General features: G+C 38.4%; 1 protein-coding gene across 2 annotated transcripts in view; it reads left to right on the top strand.

Moving 5' to 3' along the window:
• Positions 1–24768, top strand: part of CCDC191 (coiled-coil domain containing 191) — a 103954-nt gene that overhangs the window by 4043 nt on the left and 75143 nt on the right. For both annotated transcript variants that reach the window (XM_070369553.1, XM_014481650.2), the window contains exons 3-7: positions 4118–4259; positions 9897–10040; positions 13293–13471; positions 14924–15147; positions 18144–18294. In XM_070369553.1, the coding sequence (XP_070225654.1) occupies positions 4118–4259; positions 9897–10040; positions 13293–13471; positions 14924–15147; positions 18144–18294 (840 nt within the window). The remainder of the gene's footprint in view (positions 1–4117; positions 4260–9896; positions 10041–13292; positions 13472–14923; positions 15148–18143; positions 18295–24768) is intronic.

Genomic DNA, 24768 nt, shown 5'->3' with positions numbered 1-24768 from the left:
AGCTTATGTGCCAGTGATGAAAGTTGCAGTACCAAACCCTTCCTGGGCTTGATTGTGTGTTTAGTTACTGTCTCCTCCAGAGGGGAAGATTTAAGTAAAATAGAAGGGCAAAATTCTGCTGCTTGTACCATTTTCCTCTTTCATGCAATTATCAGCTAGCTTCACTTGGTTAGATTTTATCATTCCTGTAAAACTTCTGCAGTAGCTCTTTCTCCATTATACCCTCAAATCATCCCTGTCTTGAAAAAAATCAATCTTCATTTCATCCCACAGTCATTTTCTTTTGGTCTTTGGACTGAACTAGTATAGTCTAATACAGCCTAGACTCCTTGCTTTTGTGTTCTTATTGTCCTCTTGTGTCCACAATTATTTTCCTTCAGTTTCTAATTCTTACCACTCACAGAAAGTTGTCATAAATGACTTCCTGAGTAAGTACAGTGGTCTCTTCTTTGTCCTTTTAACTTTTTAAGGTTATTTGATACAGTTATCAATTTTTTATGCTAGACATTCTCTCCTCCATTATCTTTTTGTGACAGTTTCGTCTGGTTCCTCTTAATACCTTTCTGTTCACTTCTCTGTCTCTTGTCTGTTCCCTAATATTATCCAAACTCTGAGTATACCTCAAACAGTTACAACTCTAGACTAAGACTTCGAAATCCACTCGTTCAAAATGGAAGAGGGGGACATATATGGGAAGGAAGTGGAATGTGGTGAAGATGGTGAAAGGACTTCCCTCAGGACAGAAAACGAATATCACTCAGTAGAATTGGAACTTGGCCAAAGCAGGGAACCATTATTTTTTGTGATACCAAGAATTGGTAAATCAGATTGATTCAGGCTTGAAGGTTTTCACTGGAGAGGCAAGGAATGAGACATTTGAGGCTTATGTAAGATAGTAGTTGAATATCCACACACAGTAAGAAAGAGAAGGGACCCTGTAAAGGATTCATAGGTTGGGAGAAGGAGGGGGTGTACGGTGACTAGAGGGCTTGGTTAGGTGCAACATCACTGTATGGATTAGGAGGAGTCAAAAAAGGAGATGAATAGGAGGTTGATGGGGGGAGCAGAGGTTATCAGCATTTGATTTGAACAATGGAAAATCTTGTGACATGGTTGAGGATGACCATATCATTGAGTTGCTAAAATGCAATTGAGGAGAAAGCTGTTGGCATACAAGAGATCAAGCAAACTTTGAGACCGAAATGTTGGTAAGTCATTCTCAGGGACATTAAAGTCACTTAGAATCAGGCAGATGCTTGGTAGAAATATGAATCTTGGTGCTGGTCACTCAAATGCAACAGTCCATCTCAACTTACAATTCATCTTCATCCTGATTTGATAGAATGACTGATCTTCTTACTCCAGTGTATTTGGCTACTTTTAGCTTTCTAAACATTTCCACTGTGTCAGTTCTGTACTCTTGGAACCTTCAGTAATTCTGCATGCTGTCATATAAGTAAGTGTTAGTTGCTCAGTTGTGTCTGACTCTTTGCGACCCTACGGACTATAGCCCACCAGGCTCCTCTGTCCATGGAATTTATCAGGCAAGAATACTAGAGTGGATTGCCATTTGTTTTTCCAGGGAATCTTCCCAATCCTGGGATAGAAACCAGGTCTCCTGCATTGCAGGCATATTCTTTACCATCTGAGTCACCAGGGAAGAGGCAGTAAATTCTAGAGAGGCCTCTATCAATCTCACTGGAATATCAATCTCCCTGTAACAGCCCTTTTACTCTTATACTGCATGACTCCTAACAGGCCAGTCTCCTTCCCCTCTATCAGGTAAGTCTTCCTTTTGCTTTTTTTTAATGATGATCCCCAGCTTGGAATACCATCTCTCTAGGAGGCCAGTCCACATCTTTCCCTTAAGTCTCAGCTTGAGACACCCCTCTCAGTGAACAACTACCCCTCACTCCCCTTACCCTCATAATCCTATCTTCTGTACTCCTTTCCTTGGAGTTATGTTGGCATTCATACACACAGATACAGTGTCAAGCATTTACTTGTATGCAGAGTGATTAAGTGGACATGAGTTTGAGCAAGCTCCAGGAGATGGTGAAGGATAGGGAAGCTGGGCATGCTGCAGTCCATGGGGTTGCAAAGAATTGGACATGACTTAGCAACTGAACAATAACAACAACAGCAACAGTGATTAAGAAAGAATTGGGCACTTTCAAAAAATACTTTACTCAGAAAACTACTATGTATGGACATACGGTTTGCACATGGGAATTGGTCAAGAAACTCGTGTATGTACCTGCCAGCCTTGAGGAAATGAAGGAGTGCATTATAGAGCTGCCATCTGTGCATCAGTGGCAACAGGCTACACAGGGTCTGTAGTGGGTAATGTAATCAGTGTGTGCCGTGGGACATAAGGAACACATGTTAAACATTTATATGATCACAGGACTCACTGAGACAGTTCCTTTACAAATTACATCCTCATAGCATAGTCAATGAGTAAGAAACTTTTGAAGACGTTCAGTTGTTTTAATCACCTTGTATTGCTTTAAGACTGTTCTTAAGTTGTTTATTGCACACATGGCACATGTAACCCAAACTAAAGTGAACTCTTTGGGAACAGAAGCTTTTAGTTTTGTTTCCTCCTTAATGTCCACAGTCCTGGGAACAGAGTTAGCCTTTAATCAACTTGTTTAAAGAATAAGTTGCTAAAGAGATACATGAGACCTCTCCAGTCTCTTATGTATTTTAATTGAAAAAAAAAAATGGTAAGAATATAATGTTTTAAAACAAGGAATTACAGAGATTATTTCTAATCCTTACTATCATCTAGCATTTTTCCCCCCAAATCTTCATTTTAAGTGATAGCCCAAATATTTTCTTTGTTAGAGCCAAGCACACATTTCTCTTTACTCCCTGACTTGTCAGTACCAGACTCTGCCCTTCTTTAGTACCAAAATCAGTCTTCCTTCTCCTGTCTCCAAGCTCTCTTTCTTCTAAGAATCTGCACAGATTCCAACTCAGGTGAGATGATGTGTCATGGAAAGTTATTTCTTTCACCCACAGCCTGAACTACATCTACAACCCTGTTTTTGTTCTTTATATTTAGTTTGTGGATATTAATTTTAAAAAATGAGAGTTGATCTATTTATTTGTACATTATTGACAAATATATGTGTCTTTGTATGTTTACACATACAAACAAATAGAGTATATGTGAAATTCATCTCTCTTCCTTAGAATTTAAGGACCTTAAAAGGAAGGACTAGGTACCAAGCATATCGTGACCCTTAAGTAAAGGATATGTAACAACAGCATTGACTTGGGCATGATGGAGGCTCTGAAAGAGAACACATCTCTCCAGAGTAACCTCATGAAGGTCAAGGATACGTTCTTGACTCTCTCTCCCGTTAGACCATTTTTATTCTGATTTCATATTTTGTCCCATATGTTCTATTTTGACCTCTTTTTCAAGTTACCTTGATGTTTCAACTTTATTCCTCTGCTTCAAATTCAGACTTAGCATACGAAATCCTTAAAAATTTAAAAGATCAAGCCCATGACAAGTTTTGAGCATGTAGGTAAAACCAAAATGTCAAGAGTTTGCCCACCTCTGCCAACCCCTTCCCCATTCCTGTGAATTTGGCCGTGTTTTTACTAGATTTTCACTGTTAACATTCTGAATTACTACAGTTCAGTGACCCTTTATCCCAGTTTTATTAGTTTGCCTGATATGTAATGGGAAGTTTCCTTCAGGGGTAGGAATCTGAAGTACAGCTACCTGCCTCTGGTTCACATTCATATGCAAGTACCAGTGGCATGGAAACTATTAATAATAAGCTATTGTATATTTTTTAAATATCCAGGTGTCAGGATCCCATGACTAATGCTCTAAACAAAAGTCATCTAAAGCTTAAACACCCTTTTGTTCAAATATAAACATTATGAGCACCTGTTAAAACTTGGTAAAATGCTGCAATTAATTTCATGTTTAATGAGTGAAATTATTTGGGGTTGATGTTTAAACTTCAAAGTATCTTTTAAAATGGAAAAAGAAAGTATCTTGGTAGTTGATAGAAAATCAGAATCTTGAATAGGAGAGAAATCTTCTAACCCTGAAGAAAGTTGTCATCTTGGATTTTTTTTTCTTTTAAAGAGAGTGGAGAAAGCTTCAGAATTTGCAGTTTCTCAAGTATTTTCTGCTGGAAATTCAAATTTATCCAGAAGGCTTTGGGGCCAACTTGTAGATTTGGAAACACCTGAGCAAATAGAAGATCATGAAGAAGTCTACGCAGAAGGTAAGAGAAAATACATTGGGAGTACAACTTACTAAAGCATAACTCATAATGAATTTCAGAGTACAGAACGAAAGTGTTTCTTTCTCTTGTTCTTAGTTTTTGTTTTCTTCTGCTTTCCTAAAGCTAATTTACTCTGGAATTACTTCCAGTATTTCAAGTAAGGTTATATTTAAGGCCTGTTCTGTCTCTTGAAATAGAACCACGTCCAGAGGCAGTTTTGACATAACACAGTTATCTAGTAAGTGTAAGATACTGATCTTGTGGCACCAAGGGCAGCTTGTTTATAAATCAGCTTTGTTCCTTAGGAAAGGAGAAAGCATTTACTCTTCTGGAATCAGTATGGTAGTTACTGATGCCCTAGGGAACTCCACTGTTGGGATGAAGAGATCAAGAGGGACCAGCAAAGAAGACTGGAAAGGAGAGGCCCTTGAGGTAGGAGGAAAGTCAGAGTGCCGTATCCTGGAAGCCAGTTTTCATTTTGAATTTTTTATGTCTCCAGTTTTTCAGATTATTTCTTCATTTATTCAACATATACATTAAATTGTTACTCTGTGCCAGGTATCGTTTTAGGCTTTGGAAGAGCAAGTTATGAACAAGGGATGACATTCTTGCTTTCATGGAGTATGCATTCTAGAGTGGGAATAAAGAAAATGAAAAACAAAAGGTCAGACAGTGATAAGTCATCCGAGTTTGGACCTAAATAACAAGAAAGAGCCACGCAAGCTGTGATGGCGGAAGAGCATCCCAGGCATTGGGAAAGGTCACATTAAGAGTTAAAGTACAGGCTTGGGTGTGCTTGAGGGACTGAAGGAAGACCAGTGTTGCTGGAGCTTCCCAATGGAGAAAGCTTGCAGAAGGGTCTTCTAGGCCTGGGGAAAGAATTTAGAGTTTCTTCTGAGTATGAGCAGATATCATTGAAGAGTTTTTTTATTATTGTTTTAACATCTTTGAAGGGATTTAAGCAGAGGTACAGTAGTACCTTTTCCTAATATATGAAGACTGAATTACGGGGCGGGAAGAAGGAGACTAGTGAGAGACCGTTACAGTGGTCTGCGTGTGCTCTGACGGCACTTGGTCTTGGGTAGTTGGTGGTACTGGAGATGGCGAAAGGAGATTTATTCAGAAATTGGCCAAGCTATGTCTTACTCTACCCATTCTCCCACTCCACCAATAGAAATACACAGTATACTTTAGTCACTCAAGATTTCCAAGAAGTCCTGCATTTAAAAAAAAAATGTTTACTTACCCCATTTCCCAAGCTTCTTAGACCTGGATTTTTTTATTTTGAAATACATATTAATATCCTGAGAAACTTTAGAGACTGTTAGTGGATGAATAAAACATTGTTTTCAAAGATCAACTGTCTGTTAATATTCAGTAAGAACTAGTAATCTGGGGAACACACTTTGAGAAACTCTACTTTAGGGTGGGCTTCACGCCTCTGATCCAACGTGAAATGTCCTATAGTTGAACCCTCCAAGGGTCTCCTCTTTCATTGTCTTTTTGGAGTACTTCATTCTAAATCTCTCCTCACTAATAAATGGTATTTAGTAGATGCAAATTATTTTACACATAAATTATATATAAATATTCCGAACTATTATAAATGGGGTTACTCAAATATCTGTTCCATTTCTCTACTTTCCTCTGAAAGCCAGTAGTGTCTGTTGCTAGTATACTTTATACACTTAGTTTCTACCACTTTGATTCATTTTTTTCTACTTTACATTTCATGCCTTCCTATCTATGTTAAATGTCTTTTAGCATCATTTAATATTTGGAAGCACTCCATTCCCTTAGAGGTGTGCAATAATAATAATAACCATGATGAAGAATGCTAAAATAGACGTTTTTCTTCTTTGAAAATCCCCATACCATGTCTGTAAGAGCTGTATAGTAATGATGATAATGAAGTTAATGCTAAATTTTCTCTCATGCCTCTACATTTAAGAAGATTTTCTGGATGTCACTAAGAAAGAAATGCAAATGGAAGTTGGCTTCCAGAATATCTCACTCCAGTTTTTCTCCTCCCTCAATGTGGGTCTCTCCTTCCTAGTTGGCTTGCCTAGTTCTGCCTTAGCTCTTCAACCCCTAGAAGCCAGAGTTCCTTGGGGCTTAGTCCTTGCAACAGTTCTCTATCCACCTTCCTCCTTTGGCGATCTCATCCTCTTCTGTCTCTACATAGTATCTGTATGCTGAGAACACCTACATTTATTTCTTCAGCATGGTTCTGTCCCTTGAAACCCAGATAATATAACCAACACCTCCTTGAATCCTTATTTGAATATCTCATAAGCATCTCAAACCTAACTCATCTAAAGCTGAATTCCTCATCTTCCATCCAGATCTACTGCTCCCTTTTTGTTCCCTGCGTCGGTAAACGACATCTCCATCCTGTAGTTGCTTAGGTCAAAAAATGTATAGGTTTCTTTCTCTCACATCCCATATCCAGTCCATCAGCAAATCATGTCAGCTTCACCTCAAAACATTATTTTCTAGAATCTGAGCATGATTAATACTACCACTTCAGGTCTAGGCACCATCACCTCTCTCCTGGATATTTGTATCCCAACTGGTGTCTCCTGCTTCTGCGCTTGTCCCTACAGTTTGTTGTAACCTAGTAGTCAGAGTGATGCTCTTAAAATATGTTACCTCTTTGCTTAAAACCCTTCTGTGGCTTCCCATTACATACAAAGTAAAAGCCCAAGTACATCGGATGATGTCAAGACATAGAAAAAAAGGGTTTTCAACCTCAGCACTGTGGATATTTTGGGCCTGATAATTTTTGTGTCAGGGGCTATACTGTGCACTGTAGGGTATTCACTGGCATTCCTGGCCTCTCCCAGTTGTCATTTCAGTTCAGTCACTCAGTCGTGTCCGACTCTTTGCGACCCCATGGACTGCAGCACGCCAGGCCTCCCTGTCCATCACCAACTCCCAGTGTTTACTCAAACTCATGCTCATTGAGTCGGTGATTCCATCTAACCATCTCAACATCTATCGTCCCCTTCTGCTCCCGCCTTCAGTCTTTCTCAGCATCAGGGTCTTTTCAAATGAGTCAGTTCTTCACATCAGGTGGCCAAAGTATTGGAGTTTCAGCTTCAGCATCAGCCCTTCCAATGAATATTCAGGACTGATTTCCTTTAGGATGGACTGGTTGGATCTCCTTGCATTCCAAGGGACTCTCAGGAGTCTTCTCCAACACCACAGTTCAAGAGCATCAATTCTTGAGCACTCAGCTTTCTTTATAGTCCAACTCTCAGATCCATACATGACCACTGGAAAAACCATAGCCTTGACTAGACAGACCTTTGTTGGCAAAGTATTGTCGCTGCTTTTTAATATGCTGTCTAGGTTGGTCATAGCTTTTCTTCCAAGGAGTAAGTGTCTTTTAATTTCATGACTGCTGTCACCATCTGCAGTGATTTTGGAGCCCAAGAAAATAAAGTCTGTCACTGTTTCCACTGTTTCCCATCTATTTGCCATGAAGTGATGGGACCAGATGCCACGATCTTAGTCTTCTGACTTTTGAGTTTTAAGCCAACTTTTTCACTCTCTTCCTTCACTTTCATCAAGAGGCTCTTTAGTTCTTCTTTGCTTTCTGCCACAAAGGTGGTATCATCTGCATATCTGAGGTTATTGATATTTCTCCCGGCCATCTTGATTCCAGCTTGTGCTTCATCCAGCCCAGCGTTTCTCATGATGTACTCTGCATATAAGTTGTTGGAGGCAAAAATGGCTCCAGTCACTGCCAGATATCCACGGGGAGGCAAGTTCATCTCTGATCTAGAACCACTGCTCCAACCCTGATCCCTGCAATACTTCTTCCACCTCATCTCCAACAACCCTCACTTCACTAATTCCTCCAGCCATTCCACCTTCTGTTTCTCCAGTACGCTAAACACTCTCCAGCCTTAGGGACTTTGCACTTGTTTTTTTCTCTGCATGGAATCATGTTCCCTTGCCGGGGTCCAGCCCCGGCTGATCCAGGGTATTCGAAGGAGAGACGGCCTAGGTGACTATTTATATGGTAATTAGAGATATAAAGAGTAATAGAATGAGGATAGCTCAGTAGGAAAATTCAGTGGAGAAAAGAGGCCGAGTAGCTTGGTTTACGCGGAAAATCAATTTAACCCGTGACACCAGGTTAGCTCTGACCACGGAGGCCACAGGCGCCCTCTCGAATAGCGGAAGGTGCCCCACCTTAGACACCTTCTCGAGTGGGTCTTAGAAGCCCAGGCAAATAAATGGTCGCAGAGGATATCCACGCTCCAGATGGAGACTCAGCCAGAAGTTAAAGGGAAGAATGACATGGGGAGACCAAGTGTTGGTGAGCAAGGCCCGTAGCTTTATTTTCAACAGGGGTTTTTATACCCTAAGTTACACATAGAGGATAATAGGGGATGCAAAGTCAGCAGTTTTTGATCCTTATCAAAAACCAGGGTTTCTTTCCTGCAAATTTATCGTATACAAATGGTTTAGATGATTTACATCATCTTCTGGCCAGAAGGCCTATTAACATTTTATGACTCTTGATAAGGACTTATCAACAAAGACTTATTTTCTCTAAGAGTAATTATTTTAAGGTTTGGCGCCATCTTCCGAAGATAAAATTGCATTCCTATAGGGCGGATGTGTAATGGGTTTACAACAAAGGAAAGAATTTATTACCTTAAGGGTCTAAAGTTACTAACACCAAGGCCACTACTTATTTTTTCTACATACCAACTATTAATTAATACATATTCAAGGATACAATTCAGGGGATGTGAAAACTTGGCAGCAAGCATTGGCTCATCGATGAAATCTTTTACTAGTTTTATTCTGACAGTTTCTAACTCTCTGAGAGGCTCTAAGCTATTTGAATATCTTAAGCCTCCCATGCCTCTAGAGGCTGGGAGACTGTAAACAATCGTATGTATAGCTGTAGGAGTCAGGGTAAACTTGTCAGGTGAGTTAGAGAGCCATCTGAGGGGTTTGGATTTAAACACTCCTAATTGCCCAGGAACTTTATTAATTGGAGCTGTAAGTTAACTCTTTGACAGAGAGAGCGAGATGGTGGTAGGGGACAGCCCCCAGTAAAGTCAGAGGTGACAGCACAAAGCAATAAAGTAGGCAGACTCTGGTTTTTTGGGGGCAGATGCTCGAGAATATCCGGGGGGACTCCTGAGGCTCGATCCCACCTTTGCGTATGTCGAGCCTCCTTCCTCATGACCTTTGTCACGAGTGGAGTGCCTCACCGGCTCCCGGCATTCCCTTATATAGCCATCTGGCTCACTCCCTCACCTCCTTCCCTTCTTTGCTCAGATGTCTTCCCAGTGAGGTCTCCTTTGACCACCCAATTAATTTAAAACTATCAACACCCGCCTTCCATTTCTTGTACACCATTTCTCCTTCTCCTGCTCTGTCTTTCTGACTTACTGGTTCTTTGTCTCTCTTCCCCAGTTAGAATGTAAGCTTCAAGGTGATGGGTTTCATTTTCCCTGTTTTGTTCACGGCTATACTCCCAGTATCTAGAGCAGTATTTGACACATGATAGTGCCTCAAGAAACATTTATTGAATGAATGAAGATAGCAAATGAAGAAAGTCTCTGAAGTAACTGAAATATTAAAAAGATGTCTTTGTCTTATTGATAGCTCAGGAATTGGTCAATGACTGGTTAGACACCAAACTTAAGCAAGAACTAGCAAGTGATGGGGACAATGATGCTGAAGACACTGTGTCCAGTATCCCTCCTGTGCCAGAAGCCAGTGGACATTTGAAATATGACAGGTTTGATGGTAAGAACTTACTTGATTGTTCTAAGCTTTAACATCAATGATGGTTCCAAGAAATCTTTTTAATTGTTCTGAATAATAAATAATATGTTATTTGACTTTTCTGTCTTTTGCTTAGTTTTGTAATTGGCTTTAAGTTTTCTTGATTCACTTTAAATTACTTATCTATAGGTCAGTAAATTGTGGTGATTTTTAAAAATTAAAATATTATATTATTTGTAATTCTTCTTATGATTGGGCTTCCCTTGTAGCTCAGTTGGTAAAGAATCTGCCTGCAACGCAGGAGACCTGGGTTCAATTTCTGGGTTGGGAAGATCCCCTGGAGAAGGAAATGGCAGCCCACTCCAGTATTCTTGCCTGGAGAATCTCATGGACAGAGGAGCCTGGCGGGCTACAGTCCATGGCATTGCAAGATTCAGACACTACTTAGTGACTAAACCACCGTGATTATAACAGCAATTAATGCTGATTAAGAATGTCTCTTTCCATTGGATGACCGTTTACTCTGATGGCTGTTTCAATGTTTTACCATATTTAAACACTGACATACCATTTTGTATTTACAAAATGTTTCAAATATCTTTATAAGGGAGGTTATTACTTGTATACAGAGCCAGTGTCAGACAAGGTACATAGCTAACTTGTGAGGGTTCATCAGTTGTACTCCAAGTCTAAGATTTCTTCTCTAAGCATAAGGGTAGGCATAGTGATGGTGGTGGCTGCTCCCCTTGCATGACTCAGGCACCCCTGGTGAACTCATCTTGCAGCATTTCCCTTGTTTAGGACTCTACAGTCACAGAGGCATGAGCTCTTAAAGTTAAGGGACTCCTCAAGATCACTTAATCTGATTTACTCTCTTCACCCCCTCAGACAGAGGTTCTTCCAAAGTGTCCCTTATATGGGATAATATAATCTCTGCCTAAACACTTCCAGGATAGAGGGCCTGCACTCTGGGAAGAGCCCATTCAGCTGTTGTGAGGCTCTAATCTTCATAAATTCTTTCTTTTTTAGGAAAAATTAGGATTTTGTCCTCATCTTTTACCCTTTAGTGCAGCAGAAAATATTGATATCATTTTCTCTCTCTCTCAAGAATAGTCTTCTCTTTTTTTGTGGGAGTTGTAATCATATCTGAACCTCCATATAGGTCAGTGTTCCTAGGTTAAATAGCACCAGTACTTTCAGAAGTTCTTTATATCTCATTGTTTCAGATATACTGATTGTCACCTTTAGATATTTTTCTAGTTTAGTGATGTTGTTATTAGAGTGAAGCATTCCAGTACTTATTATTTATTCTGAAGTGTATCTGAAACATAATGAAACTGCTACTTTCTTTCATATGGTGCTAATAGATCTAATTATGTCTCTACTCAGATGTGTTATTACCTTCTAGTATTGTACTAGGCCTCACTCATTTTATGCTTATAGTGTTACTTTTTTGGGGGATCAAAGCATTGAACAAAAATATTACCTAGCCATTAAAAAAGAATGTTTATCAAAATTATTAACTAACATATGATTATCTCAATAGGTAAAGAAAAAATACTTGACAAAATCAATTCCTGATTAAAACTCAGCAATCTAGTAATAAAAGGTAAATTCTTCAACCTGACAAAAGGCATTTATACACATGACACATACAGAAAACAAATACCAAAATGATGAACATAAATCCTACCTTATCAGAAATTGCATTATATATAAATGGATTAAACATTCCAATCAAAAGATGTAGACTGACAGAATGAACTTATAATTATGACCTTACTATATGCTGTTTCAAGAGACACAATCTAGGGTCAAAGACACAAACAGGTTGAAAGTAAAAGGATGGAAAAAGATGTACTGTGCAAACAATAACCACAAAGGAGTGACAGCAGCTTACTAATCTCAGAAAAAATAAGCTCAAGATAAAAAATTGTTACTCAGGACAAGGAAGGGCATTCTATGGTAATAAAAGGGTCAATCCATCAAGAAAACATAACAAGGATGAACATATATATACCTAAAAAAAGAGCCCCAAAGTAAGTGAAGCACAAACTGACAAAATTAAAGGGAGAAATAGATCATTCAGAAATAACACTTGGCGACTTTAGTACCCCATTTTTAATAATGCATAGAATTAAACAGACCATCAGCAAGAAAAATATTCAGTATCACTAGGCATTAGGAAAAAGCAAATTAAAATTACAGTCAGTAACCACTATGAAACTATTAAAATGGCTTAATTAAAAAACTGATCATACCAAGTCTTGGTAGGGATGTGGAGAAACTGGAGCACTCCTGCACTGCTGGTGAGAGTGAGAAATTGTATAACCACTTTGGAAAACAGTTTGACAATTTCTTAAAAAGTTAAGCATGTACTTATCATATGATCCAACCATTCAACTCCTAGGCATTTTCCCAAGAGAAAAGAAACCATATATTCGTACAAAGACTTGTACACAAATGTTAATAACAACTTTATTTGTAGTAGCCCAAATCTGAAAACAATCCAAATGTCTATTCCAGATGAGAAAAATGAATTAATTGTGGTATGTCCATACAGTGGAATACTACTCAGCAGTAAAAAGGGATACACTATTGATACAACAACATGAATGAACCTCAGAATAATTATACTGAGTTTAAAAAAGCATGGCCAAAAAGAATACATAGTATATAATTTAATTGATACCAAATTCTGGATAACATAAACTAATCTTTTGGCAGAAAGCAGGGCTGGGATTATCTTTGGGATATGGTGAAGAGCATGGGAAGAACTTAGAGGAAGAGATTGCACATCAGCATGAGGACCCTTTTGCAGCTGACAGACAAATTCATTATCTTGATTGTAATGATATTTACTGTATCTATATATGTCAAAACTTACTGTAGACTTTAAATATTTATAAGTTTATTGTATGTTAGTTATACCACACTAAAGCCTTTTTTACAAAGAGCACTGGAGTCGTCAAGGACGTTTAAATCCTTGTAATACAAATGTAAAAGTAGTATCTTTTAAATTTGGCAGCGAGGAAGTTAGTGACTTGGGTGAAGGCAGTTCCTCATGAGCGGAGGTTTTTTCCTCTTAGTTGAAGGTAGTTGCTGAGAGTTGTACTCATCCAATTGGCATTATCAGTTACTATTTATTGAACTCACAGCTTTGTATTTTTATTGTACCAGGATTATTTATATAAATATGGAAATTATACTAAAATTAAATTTAAAAAAATTCTTTTGATTTTCCCTTTTTTGTTGTTGTTCTGTTTCCCCCAGATTTATGTGGTTATTTGGAGGAAGAAGATGAAAGTACCACTGTTCAAAAATTCATAGACCATCTGCTCCATAAAGACGTGGTGGATTCTGGGATATTGGAAGATCTTGGAATGAATGAAAACCAAGACAAGAAGCGGCAGAAGGATCCTCGTCTTACCATGGAGATGAGACATAAGCAGGTGGGAGGGAAAAGCAAAATTAAAATGGATAACAGGAAGCAATCTTGGTGTAACACATTTAATAAGCTTAAATAAAGACTTAGGCTTTATTGTGAAAAAGGGTGCCATCTGTGGTTTGGTTAGAAAGAATAAAAATAAAATATAAGAACTTCAGAAGAAAAATAATGCTCATAAACTGAGGATAGGAAACAATTTAAGAAAACCAAAAAGAGGAATAATTGATTTTGACCAAGAGAGTGGTGAGCTAAGCTTTATTAGTTTGGATGTGGTACTTCCCATTATAAATATGTAGATTGGGTTTTGCTTGAATTTGGTTTTTGAATTGCAGTGTCAAGATATTAATATCACGAATATTCTGGTGAATGTTATAATGATAATTCTTTTCTAGACAGTGGAAAAATTTACTCATTTTGTGATTATAATTTGAAAGGGAGGACAGAGCTGAATTAAATCTAGTTCATCTGTTTTGAATTAGAAAGGCATATGGGAACTTTCTTTTCTCCAAAGGGAAGGAAAAAGATTCATCTCAACACTTTGTAGAGGAGCTTCAGGAAGTCAGAATGACCAAGTCTTTCCCATATGTCCAGAACCAAGACCAGACTAGAATTAATGTCTGTCTGTGTGTGTGCTGTCTTTTTGTAATACTGAATTTCTGATTACTTTAAACCATAAGTTATGCTGAAGCAGCACTAAGGATGTTAGAAAAACTGGGGTAGAAATATGAGCCTGGTTGGGATTTATGAAGAAAGATGGGGAAATGGCTCATTAGCTAGAAGTCTTATCATAGCTGGAGAATAAGATAAGGGTAAAGTTAAGTGAAACAGGAAGGAAAGGACCACTCTCTAATTCATAGCTAGTTAAGCCTCTAAAGAATTAATGAATTTGAAATAAAAATGATTATGCTTATTCAGAAATGTCTGTGAGGTTCATGATTTTGATTTCCAAATATCCAGAATCACTGATAAATTTAAATAAAGGTAGAATTGAATAAAAGGTCATGATGTTTCTGAAGTCAGTAAATATACTGACTGTTCTAGCCTTTACAAAGTAACCTATCAAAAATACCCTTATCCTTTCTTAAATTATAATTAGCGTACAGACAGAGCCTAAATAAATAACAGTAATGTACACCTTGGAAGATCTTATGGATAGGAAATCATTACTAAACAAGAATCCAGAACTTAGCATACAACCCATTGGATTTCAACTTTTTCATGGTGCAGATAATTCCCAAATTGTCTGGGGTTGTCTTTCCTGACTTCATTTAAAACTTTGTATTGGCCATTACCCAGTAAACAAATGAACTTCCCCTCTTTTTCTGATAAACAGTGGGGTTCTGGGCCGGCATGTTTCAATGTAGTTGTATTCTGAACTTCAAAATGTGTTCTTAGGTTTTGCATATCCCTTTCTACTTGAAAGGCTGCATCTCAACCTTGATGTATTCTCTTGAAGGTAAAAGAAAATCGCTTAAGACGTGAGAAAGAACTGGAGCGCCAGAGAATTGAAAAGACCCTGAAAAAATCGGCGTTCTTAGAGGCTCAGTATCTGGTGCAAGAAGAGAAGAAAAGGAAGGCTCTAGAGGCCAAGAAAGAGGAGGAGGAGATTCAAAGGGAGATGGTAAAGCTGCGGAGGGAGATAATTGAGAGGCGACGCACAGTGGAAGAAGCATGGAAAATGTAAGCCAGCTGTGATAAGCAGCGTGAAGTTTTTTTGTTTAAGCAGTCATTTTGGAAGTACTCTATAAAGTTTTTTAAAATGTACCAACAATGCAATAACAAGACACAAAAGAGAAATCGCCCACTCTTCCATCATCTTAACAAGTTAGCTATTTTCATTTTTCCATGTTTCCTCCTGGTCTTGGTTCCTTTAGGTACTTAATTGCAACCATAAAATACATTTAATTTGTCTTTCTGCTTGTTGTAATTACCACATTGTCTGGAGTCCAAAGGTCTGTATTTTACTCCATTGAGTTCCTATACCATAGTTTATGTAATGACTTCCACTCCTCATACTGGTAAGCATTTCAGCTAATTTCAGATTTTTCACCAGTACGTAGTTCAGTGAGCATCCTTAAGCATAGAGTGTTTTCATTCTTTTGAATTATGTTCTTAGGTGTGTAATTACTGAGTTAAATGGTATAGACTTTTATGACTCTTGAAACATTGCCTAATTCATTTCCCAATGGGTTGTACTTATTTACATGATTGCTGGCAGTGGGCTGCACTCAGCATTGGGGGAGGTCATCACTTTCAATATTTTTACACTTCTAATGGGTATCTTGTTGGTTAGTTTGCATCTCTTTGTGTACCTGAATGTTTTTAAGGTTGAAAATGTTTCCTTATGCACATTTTCTAAATTTGCCTCATTCTGTTGTGAATTGCCTCAGTGTCCCATCTTCAGATAATCATACAGAGAGTCACCATGGCCTTACTGCCACTGATAAAGAAAAAAAATATCTGACAAAAGAGGGAAATCAAAATAGTCCTCACAGGATGTAGTACTGTTGTGGGTCTTTAGGCAGAGAATGAGCTTCATAAGTGAAATTACTAATGTATTTATTCTGAGAAACAGCACTGATGCATAAACTACAGAAGCCTAAGGACAACGTGCCCGAAGTGCCTGAATACTCAAAGCCAGGAACACCTATTAGATAATCTTTTCCACCCCCATCCGCCTATGCAGCTTTTCCCCCTGTGTTCCTGATTGCTCTCATCCCACCCAATTTAAATCAGCTCAGCAGTGGACGTGCGTTTCATTCTTTCAAGTGCCAGGCTCAGGCCTCCTCCAGATGCCCTTCCTTTTAGAAAGCAATCACCAGTGTTTTAGTGAGTTCTTGCTAAGGTCAGCCTTGCTCTTCAGATTGCTCTCAAGCCCTGACAAATCTGGGCTGACCTAAAATAAATTGTGAAAACAACATTTGATGGTAGCCAGAAGCTCTGCTCACAGTGGGCACTCCACAGACGTTCACTCACCAGACATTTCTCTTAAAAGTTAAAAGCTTATCCACAGATACAGTGAGACAGGGAACATGCAGTCCTTCTAGGTGAACAAACTGATTTAAATGTTCCAGAAAGCAATTTGGTGATAAACTATAAGAGCCATGAAAAATGTTATTATCACTTGACCTGGAAATTCCAGTCCTAGGAAAACTACCCTAAATAAATAATCAGAAATCCAAATATTTATACACAAAGATAGTGAAAATAACATTATAGATAGTGATAAATATTGGAGAAATTAATAAATACTAGTTGTACAATGAAACAGCACTGACGTGTTATCAGTGTTTTTTTCTGGGTAGAAATATGTAAGGCAAACGTGCTGACCACTACACTCTGGAAATGTTGCCTGGGTAGAAATATGGATATCCTTTATACCTCTCCAGGTTTTCACAGCGAGCAGATACTGCTTTCATAACAGATACATATTTTGATGTTATTTTTAAAAATTAGAGCCATGGTATTAATATTAGAACTGTATTTCTTTTAATGCCCACTGTGACCTACTGGTAACTATCTAATATAACACTGTTATGGCGTTAGTAAGTTCGGAAAATCAGTGAAATGTTATTGTTGGTAGGGCTTTTTAATTTATTTGTAAAATGGCCTACATCTGCTCCATTGAATAGTTTCAAAAGTGTCTTCTCTAAGAGGTTTATTAATTACAAGGGGAAAAATAGCAACTTTACACTGGAAAAGCTACCTTAACCAAGTGATGGTTCATATCCCTAGTAATAAGATGTAACTTTGTGTGCTCCCATAGGATATATGATAATTAATGAATAAATGTCTTTAGATTATTCTGGCATCCCTCTCTCAATTTGAGTTTCCACAACTGTAAAGTGAAATTCAGAGAGACTAGGTGACTCTCCAGAGTTTTCACAGCTGGCTGTGGCAGAGCCCATGAATCCTGATTCCTGGCAGATGCTATCTCTACTACATCACTGATAAAATGTATACCTTATACATATACACATACCTGTACAGTTTAATACACTCCAATAAGAAGGCAATGGTTAAGAGCTGTCTTGGATTGGTGAGGGTAAAGGGATGACCTGAATGAGAAAGAAAAGATAGGTGGGTGAGCAAGAGAAAACCAGAAATTTGAGCAAAAAAGTTACTAAGAGATTCTTGTTAACTTCCCTGAAGTCCTTTTCCTCTTTGTTATTATGTTCTATTTTTTCTCTTTTCAATTATTTTTAAATTAATATAATTATATTCTCTCCTTATTCAGTAACACCTGATTCTTTTATTATTTTTCTTCCTAGAAATCTTGTAAAAGCCTTATGATAAAAATCTCACTCCTTTCTTACCTGAGGGTCCTGTTTTATCTCCTCTTGTGAAAATAGAGAGAACTCATGTCTGTATCAGAGCATATCTAATGGTTGTTATCTCTCAAATTTTGATCAGTATTATTCAATGTTAAACTCAATGAATACACTTTACTAAAATTTCTATAAGGTTTTCTACTTTGCAGAATACAGTATAACAATGTTATTTCATTTAACTGTATTTTATAAAAGAAGAAACTAACTCAGAAAACTCACTCTGTAATTTTAGGCCCAGATCTAAAATTCTGTACCTTCTGATGGAAAATTCAGTGTTCATTCCACTGTGATAGATTCTAATCAAGTCTATTGTTCATACATGTAGTTTTTAATTGTTATTAATAGAGAGAAGAAGAAGCAAGAAAATGCTCCAAAAATTCCAGAGAAAGGCACGTTTCAAAGTGTTCATATTCTTCTTGATGAAGAAAAAATGGCAAAAGAAAGAAAGAAGAAGCTGAAAGAGTTATTAATACAAACTTTCAAGGAAAATCACCAGGTAGGAATTGTAACATCACTTTATTCAGCATTCTGCAGCATAAATGACAAAGGGCTCCATCAGAGATGTGACAGTGTAACACTGAGCCCAGCTGAGTCTTGTTACAAGTACCAGAACTGCCCACACCATTTGCTCTGTGCTACCCAACTGACTTAGTACATAAGGGAGCATTTTGATCTCTTATTCAGGGGCTATTCTTACATACTCTTTGTGATCCTGAGAAATTGGGGTATGAATTTGGGATGTCTATTCTAAATTACCCTTTTTGGAGTAGTGTGTAAGTACTAATGTAGATCTCTGGCAGTTTGCAAGCATAGCTTCCACTTTGATAGTCTTAACTTTTATTCAGAAGAATTATTCAGAAAGTTACTTGCCTTTTGGTAGCTCAAATCCTAAACAGTAATATATCGGTGCTTCTACTTTTAATGGCATGTGTTTTATTTTGCTCTTCTATCACTTTCTTTAGTTCCACTTTTTGTAAAATTAACTGGCCAATTTTTTATTGACTACTGCGCATCCTCCCCAGGCTAGTTAGACAGAAATATTTTTCAATGAAGTAGGATCAAAGGCAATATAAATTTGGGGCTTACAATGTTTCAGGTAAAAAGAATTCTTTGGAACATTTTTAAATGAGGTCTGATGAGAAAAGACAAATACCGATGTTTTATGTCTCCAACAGCCACCCCATGGCCTTGGGCATTGATGAAATTCAGTGAAAGTTAATGGAATGAATGTACAAATGAATGGATTTAACAAGTGAAAAGAACGTCAGGAAGAGATTGTGGGAGCTTGATAAATGTTGTTGTTTAGTCCCTAAGTCATGTCCAACTCTCAGCGACCTTGTTGACTGTAGTCCTCCAGGCTCCTCTGTCCATGGGATTGCCCAAGCAAGAATACTGGATTGGGTTGCCATTTCCTTCTCCAGGGGATAGTCTCTATCTAGGGATTGAACCTGCATCTCCTGCTTAGCAGGCAGATTCTTTACTACTGAGCCACCTGGAAGCCCTGCTGCTGCTGCTAAGTTACTTCAGTCGTGTCTGACTCTGTGCGACCCCACAGACGGCAGCCCACCAGGCTCTGCTGTCCCTGGGATTCTCCAGGCAAGAACACTGGAGTGGGTTGCCCCTAGGATAGACTAAAAAGGCCCCAGAAATCAATAGCAGGCATTTGGATATGACATGGATAACTAAGATATGAGAGGGAAAATAAAGTAGTCAAAGCAATTCTTTAAAAAAAAAAAAAGAGCTAGACATGTTTGATGGCAGCATTTTGGACTGTCAGGCAAGAAGTCATAACTATTCAAATGTGAAACAACAAGAGTTTGGCCAGAGTTTTGGCTTTAGGAATAGGCAAAGAAAAGCATAGTAGGAGGAGATATTAAGAGTTGGGATTAACATTTTGGGAAAGATTGGCAAAGACTGCTCAATGCTGTGTCCTCTATGAGACGAATGGAGTTAATGTGTCCTCCTGCAGTAACAGTTCAGATTTCTGAAAGCACATTGAAAAGGAACTAAGTGTAGAGCGGGCTCTCTTAAGAGGACATCAGGGCAAAGGGCCATGCTTTGCTCCAGCCAGTGAGGGATGGATAAGATGTGTGTTTCCCATAACATTATTTTTTAATTTCATCCAAGTCCAACTATGCAAGAAGTGATACAGTCATCCATTGGTATTCACAGGGGGATTGGTCCAGGATCCCAAGTATTTACCAAAATCTGTAGATGCTCTAATCCCTTATACAAAATAGTGTGGTATTAGCATATAACCTATTCACGTACTTCTGTGTGCTTTAAATCATCTCTGGATTACTTAGAACACCTATGTAAAAAATAAACAGAAACCTGAATTAAGTAGAGTCCAGGAGACCAGCAGGGGGAGCTTTCATGCCCTGTGACAATAGCAGAGCCCAAAGAAGATAAACTATTTCCTGGCAAGAACTGAGCCAATGAAAAGCCATGAACTCTGCTTACTATTGGGGTTTGATCCCTGGGTCAGAAAGATTCCCTGGAGAAGAGAATGGCTACCCATTCCAGTATTCTTGCTTGGGAAATCCCATGAACAGAGGAGCCTGGTGGGCTAGAGTCCGTGGGGTCGTACGGAGTCAGACACGGCTGAACGACTAGCACTTTCTGCTTACTACAGCCCTCCCAACATAATCTTCCCCTCTGTAAGAGTTCTTCTCCCCTTGCTATGAAAGAACTTGAACATGGCTCACCATGGGTACAGATTCCGACTTATAGTTCTCTACTGATTCCAAATAAACCCAGAGTTTGCTGGAGTAATACTTGGCAGTCTGTTTGTTCCACGTCAACACCTAATACAGTATAAATGCTATGTAAATAGTTTTAAATACAATGTAACTGCTATGCAAATAGTTTCCAGCATGGCAAATCAAGTTTTGCTTTTTGAAACTTTCTGGAATTTTTTTTCCCCCAATATTTCCTATCCACAGTTGGTTGAATCCACAGCTGTATTGCTTGGAGATACAGAGGGCTGACTGTATATGTTTCATAAAGAAGTGCTAGGTATGAATTCTAGATACATATAAAGAGTTTTACAAAATTAGTGGCCTACTGAAACAAATTACTCAACTTTAAAAGGGTCAGATGGTATATTTAAAAATGAGACAATAAATGATCTATACTTTGCTACAGACTCTGCTTGACTTGAACATATATTTTTGAATCTTTATTTTGAAATAATTTTAGACATGCAGAAAAATTGCAAAAAAATAGTACATGGAATTCCTGAATACCCTTCACCCAGCTTTCCTCAATGTTAACGTCTTATGTAACCATAGTACAATTCTCAAAACTAGGAAATTAACATTGGTAAAAATGCCATTAAGTACAATTAGCAAGACTTATTAAAATGTCACCTATTTTTCCACTAGTGTCCTTTTTCCGCTTCAGGACTTTATTTGTAGTTTCATGCTGAAGTTGCTTGCTGTATCTCCTTAGTCTCTTCCTGTTTGTGGTCATTCTCCAGACTTCCCTTCTCTTTTATGACTGACATTTTTGAAGAGTACTGGTCAGGTATTTTGTAGAATGCCTCTCAATTTGAGGTTTTCCGAAGCTCTTCTTAGATTGAGATTATGCATTATTGGTGATAACACAATAAGAAATGATGCTGGTCCGCTCTCAGTATAATATCAGTTCAGTTCAGTCTCTCAGTCGTGTCCGACTCTTTGCAACCCCATGAACCGCAGCACGCCAGGCCTCCCTGTCCATCACCAACTCCCGGAGTTCACTCAGACTCACGTCTATTGAGTCGGTGATGCCATCCAACCATCTCATCCTCCGTCATCCCCTTCTCCTGCCCTCAATCTTTCCCAGCATCAGGGTCTTTTCAAATGAGTCAGCTCTTCGCATCAGGTGGCCAAAGTACTGGAGTTTCAGCTTCAGCATCAGTCCTTCCAAAGAAATCCCAGGGCTGATCTCCTTTAGGATGGACTGGCTGGATCTCCTTGCAGTCCAAGGGACTCTCAAGAGTCTTCTCCAACACCACAGTTCAAAAGCATCAATTCTTCAGAGCTCAGCTTTCTTTATAGTCCAACTCTCAGATCCATACATGACCACTGGAAAAACCATAGCCTTGACTAGACGGACCTTTGTAGGCAAAGTAATGTCTCTGCTTTTGAATATGCTGTCTAGGTTGGTCATAACTTTCCTTCCAAGAAGTAAGCGTCTTTTAATTTCATGGCTGCAGTCACCATCTGCAGTGATTTTGGAGCCCAGAAAAATAAAGTCAGCCACTGTTTCCACTGTTTCCCTATCTATTTGCCATGAAGTGATGGGACTGGATGCCGTGATCTTAGTTTTCTGAATGTTGAGCTTTAAGCCAACTTTTTCACTCTCCTCTTTCACTTTCATCAAGAGGCTCCTTAGTTCTTCTTCACTTTCTGCCATAAGGGTGGTGTCATCTGCATATCTGAGGTTATTGGTATTTCTCCTGGCAATCTTGATTCCAGCTTGTGTTTCTTCCAGTCGAGAGTTTCTCATGATGTACTCTGCATATAAGTTAAATAAGCAGGGTGACAATATACAGCCTTGACGTACTCCTTTTCCTATTTGGAACCAGTCTGTTGTTCCATGTCCAGTTCTAACTGTTGCTTCCTGACCTGCATACAGGTTTCTCAAGAGACAGGTCAGGTGGCCTGGTATTCCCATCTCTTTCAGAATTTTCCACAGTTTCTTGTGACCCACACAGTCAAAGGCTTTGGCATAGTCAATAAAGCAGAAATAGATGTTTTTCTGGAACTCTCTTGGGGTACGTAATCTTTGTTTTTGTTTTTGGCTGTGCCATGTGGCTTGTGGGATCTTAGTTCTTCAATGTGGGATTGAACCCAGGCCCTCAGCAGTGAGAGCATGTAGTCCTAACTCCTGGACTGCCAGGGAACTCCACATAATGTCAATATATCTTATTTCTGTTGATATTAACCTCAGTCACTTAAGATTGTGTCTGCTGGGTTTCTCCACTGTAAAGTCACTATTTTTTCCTTTGTAATTCATATCTTAGAGGAAATATTGTGAAAATATGCAAGTATTCTGTTTATCCTTAAACTCACTTACTGATTTTAGCATTTATTGTAACTTCCCTGTAACAATAATTTATGTGGTAGTTGTCTAAGGATGATTTTGTATTTCCCTCATCTTTTCTCCATTTATTCATTTAGATTCTTCTAGAAGGAAGAACTGTCCCTTCTTCCCCATTTATTTATTTACTCAATTTTTCAGTTACCTATTTATATTAGTATGGACTTGAGGATATTTACTTGATCCTTTGGATTATATTCTAATATTATTGTTTACTTTGTTTTTCAAATTGTTTTAATCTTGGCCATTGGGAACTCTTTCTGGTTGATTCCTTTGCCCTTTCAAAATCCTTTCTTTCTGGTACCATAGGATATTCCAAGCTCATGTTATACTTTCCCTGCCCTAACTCTGGAACCAACCACTTCTACTTGGAACTCTACTTCCATTTGTTGGAGAATATTTAGAAACCAAGATATGGTTACTAGCTGTGCTCACTGCTACTGGGATATCATGTTTTCTGGGCCCTCTTGGCAGACAGATCTGGGAAATCAATGTACATATACTAACCTACACATACACGCACATTATATTTTTTTCTGTGTCTGTCTGTGTGTATGCACGTTAAAATCCACTAGTTCATACTGAAACATCCAGTTCTGCTACAACAACACAGAGGACACGCTCTTCTTCCCTTCCTTATTTGTAACTTTTTCTTTATCTGTCTATCTGTATATTAAAATAATTGTAATAACTTCAACCCTAATCCAGCATCATAGGTTTTAGTGTAGCCTTTCCCCTTGCTTGTTTATACCTGGAACTTAGTATCTAAAATATATTTATTTAGCCCTTGTTGTTGTCATTCAGTTACTGAGTTGTGTCCAACTCTTTAAAACCCCTGGACTGCAGCATGCCAGGTTTTCCTGTCCTTCACTATCTCTCGGAATTTATTCAAACTCATGTCCATTGAGTCAGGGATGCCATCCAACCATCTCATCATCTGTCGCCCTCTTCTCCTCCTGCCCTCAATTTTTCTCAGCATCAGGGTCTTCTCCAGTGTGTTGGCTCTTCACGTCAGATGGCCAAAGTATTGGAGCTTCAGCTTTAGCAGCAGTCCTTCCAGTGAATATTCAGGCTTGATTTCCTTTAGGATTGACTGGTTTGACCTTTGTGCAATCCAAGGGACTCTTAGGAGTCTTCAGCACCGTAGTTCGAAAGCATCAATTATTTTAAACTGTTTTATTGTTTAATTATTTTATTTTAAATTATTTTAAACTATTTTAATCCTGTATACTATAAAGGTAGTTTTAGAATTGGTAACCTATACTTCTGTGGAAACAAGTTTACTGGTTATTGTGTATATTTATACAGCTGTTTTTTGTTTTCAGCCTTATTCAGACAAAATTATTTTCTAAAGTTACCTAGGTTGGTTCTTTACTACCGCTTCCCCTTTCATATGATTATGTTATTCATGTGCTTTATTGTCAGTGAACCTCTTAATTTCAATGTTCCAGTGGATGTAGGTAAAACTGAGACGTGGGGGAAAACCCACTGACCAGACTCTTCATGCTTTTGCATAGACTTGACTGGAAACAGGATAGCCCCTGGTAAGCTCCACCAGAGTTAGCAGGTCCTCTGGGCGCACTGGTCATAACAAACACCCTCTTCCAACAACACAAGAGAAGACTCTATACATGGACATCACCAGATGGTCAACACCAAAATCAGGTTGATTATATTCTTTGCAGCCAAAGATGGAGAAGCTCTATACAGTCAGCAAAAGCAAGACCAGGAGCCAACTGTGGCTCAGACCATGAACTCCTTATTGCCAAATTCAGACTTAAATTGAAGAAAGTAGGGAAAACCACTAGATCATTCAGGTATGACCTAAATCAAATCCCTTATGATTATATAGTGGGAGTGAGAAATAGATTTAAGGGCCTAG

The sequence above is a fragment of the Bos mutus genome, chromosome 1, assembly GCF_027580195.1.
Source record: "Bos mutus isolate GX-2022 chromosome 1, NWIPB_WYAK_1.1, whole genome shotgun sequence".
NCBI classification, from domain to species: Eukaryota; Metazoa; Chordata; class Mammalia; order Artiodactyla; family Bovidae; genus Bos; species Bos mutus.
Note: the sequence above shows the minus strand (reverse complement) of the source record. Positions and strands in the feature narration are given on the sequence as shown.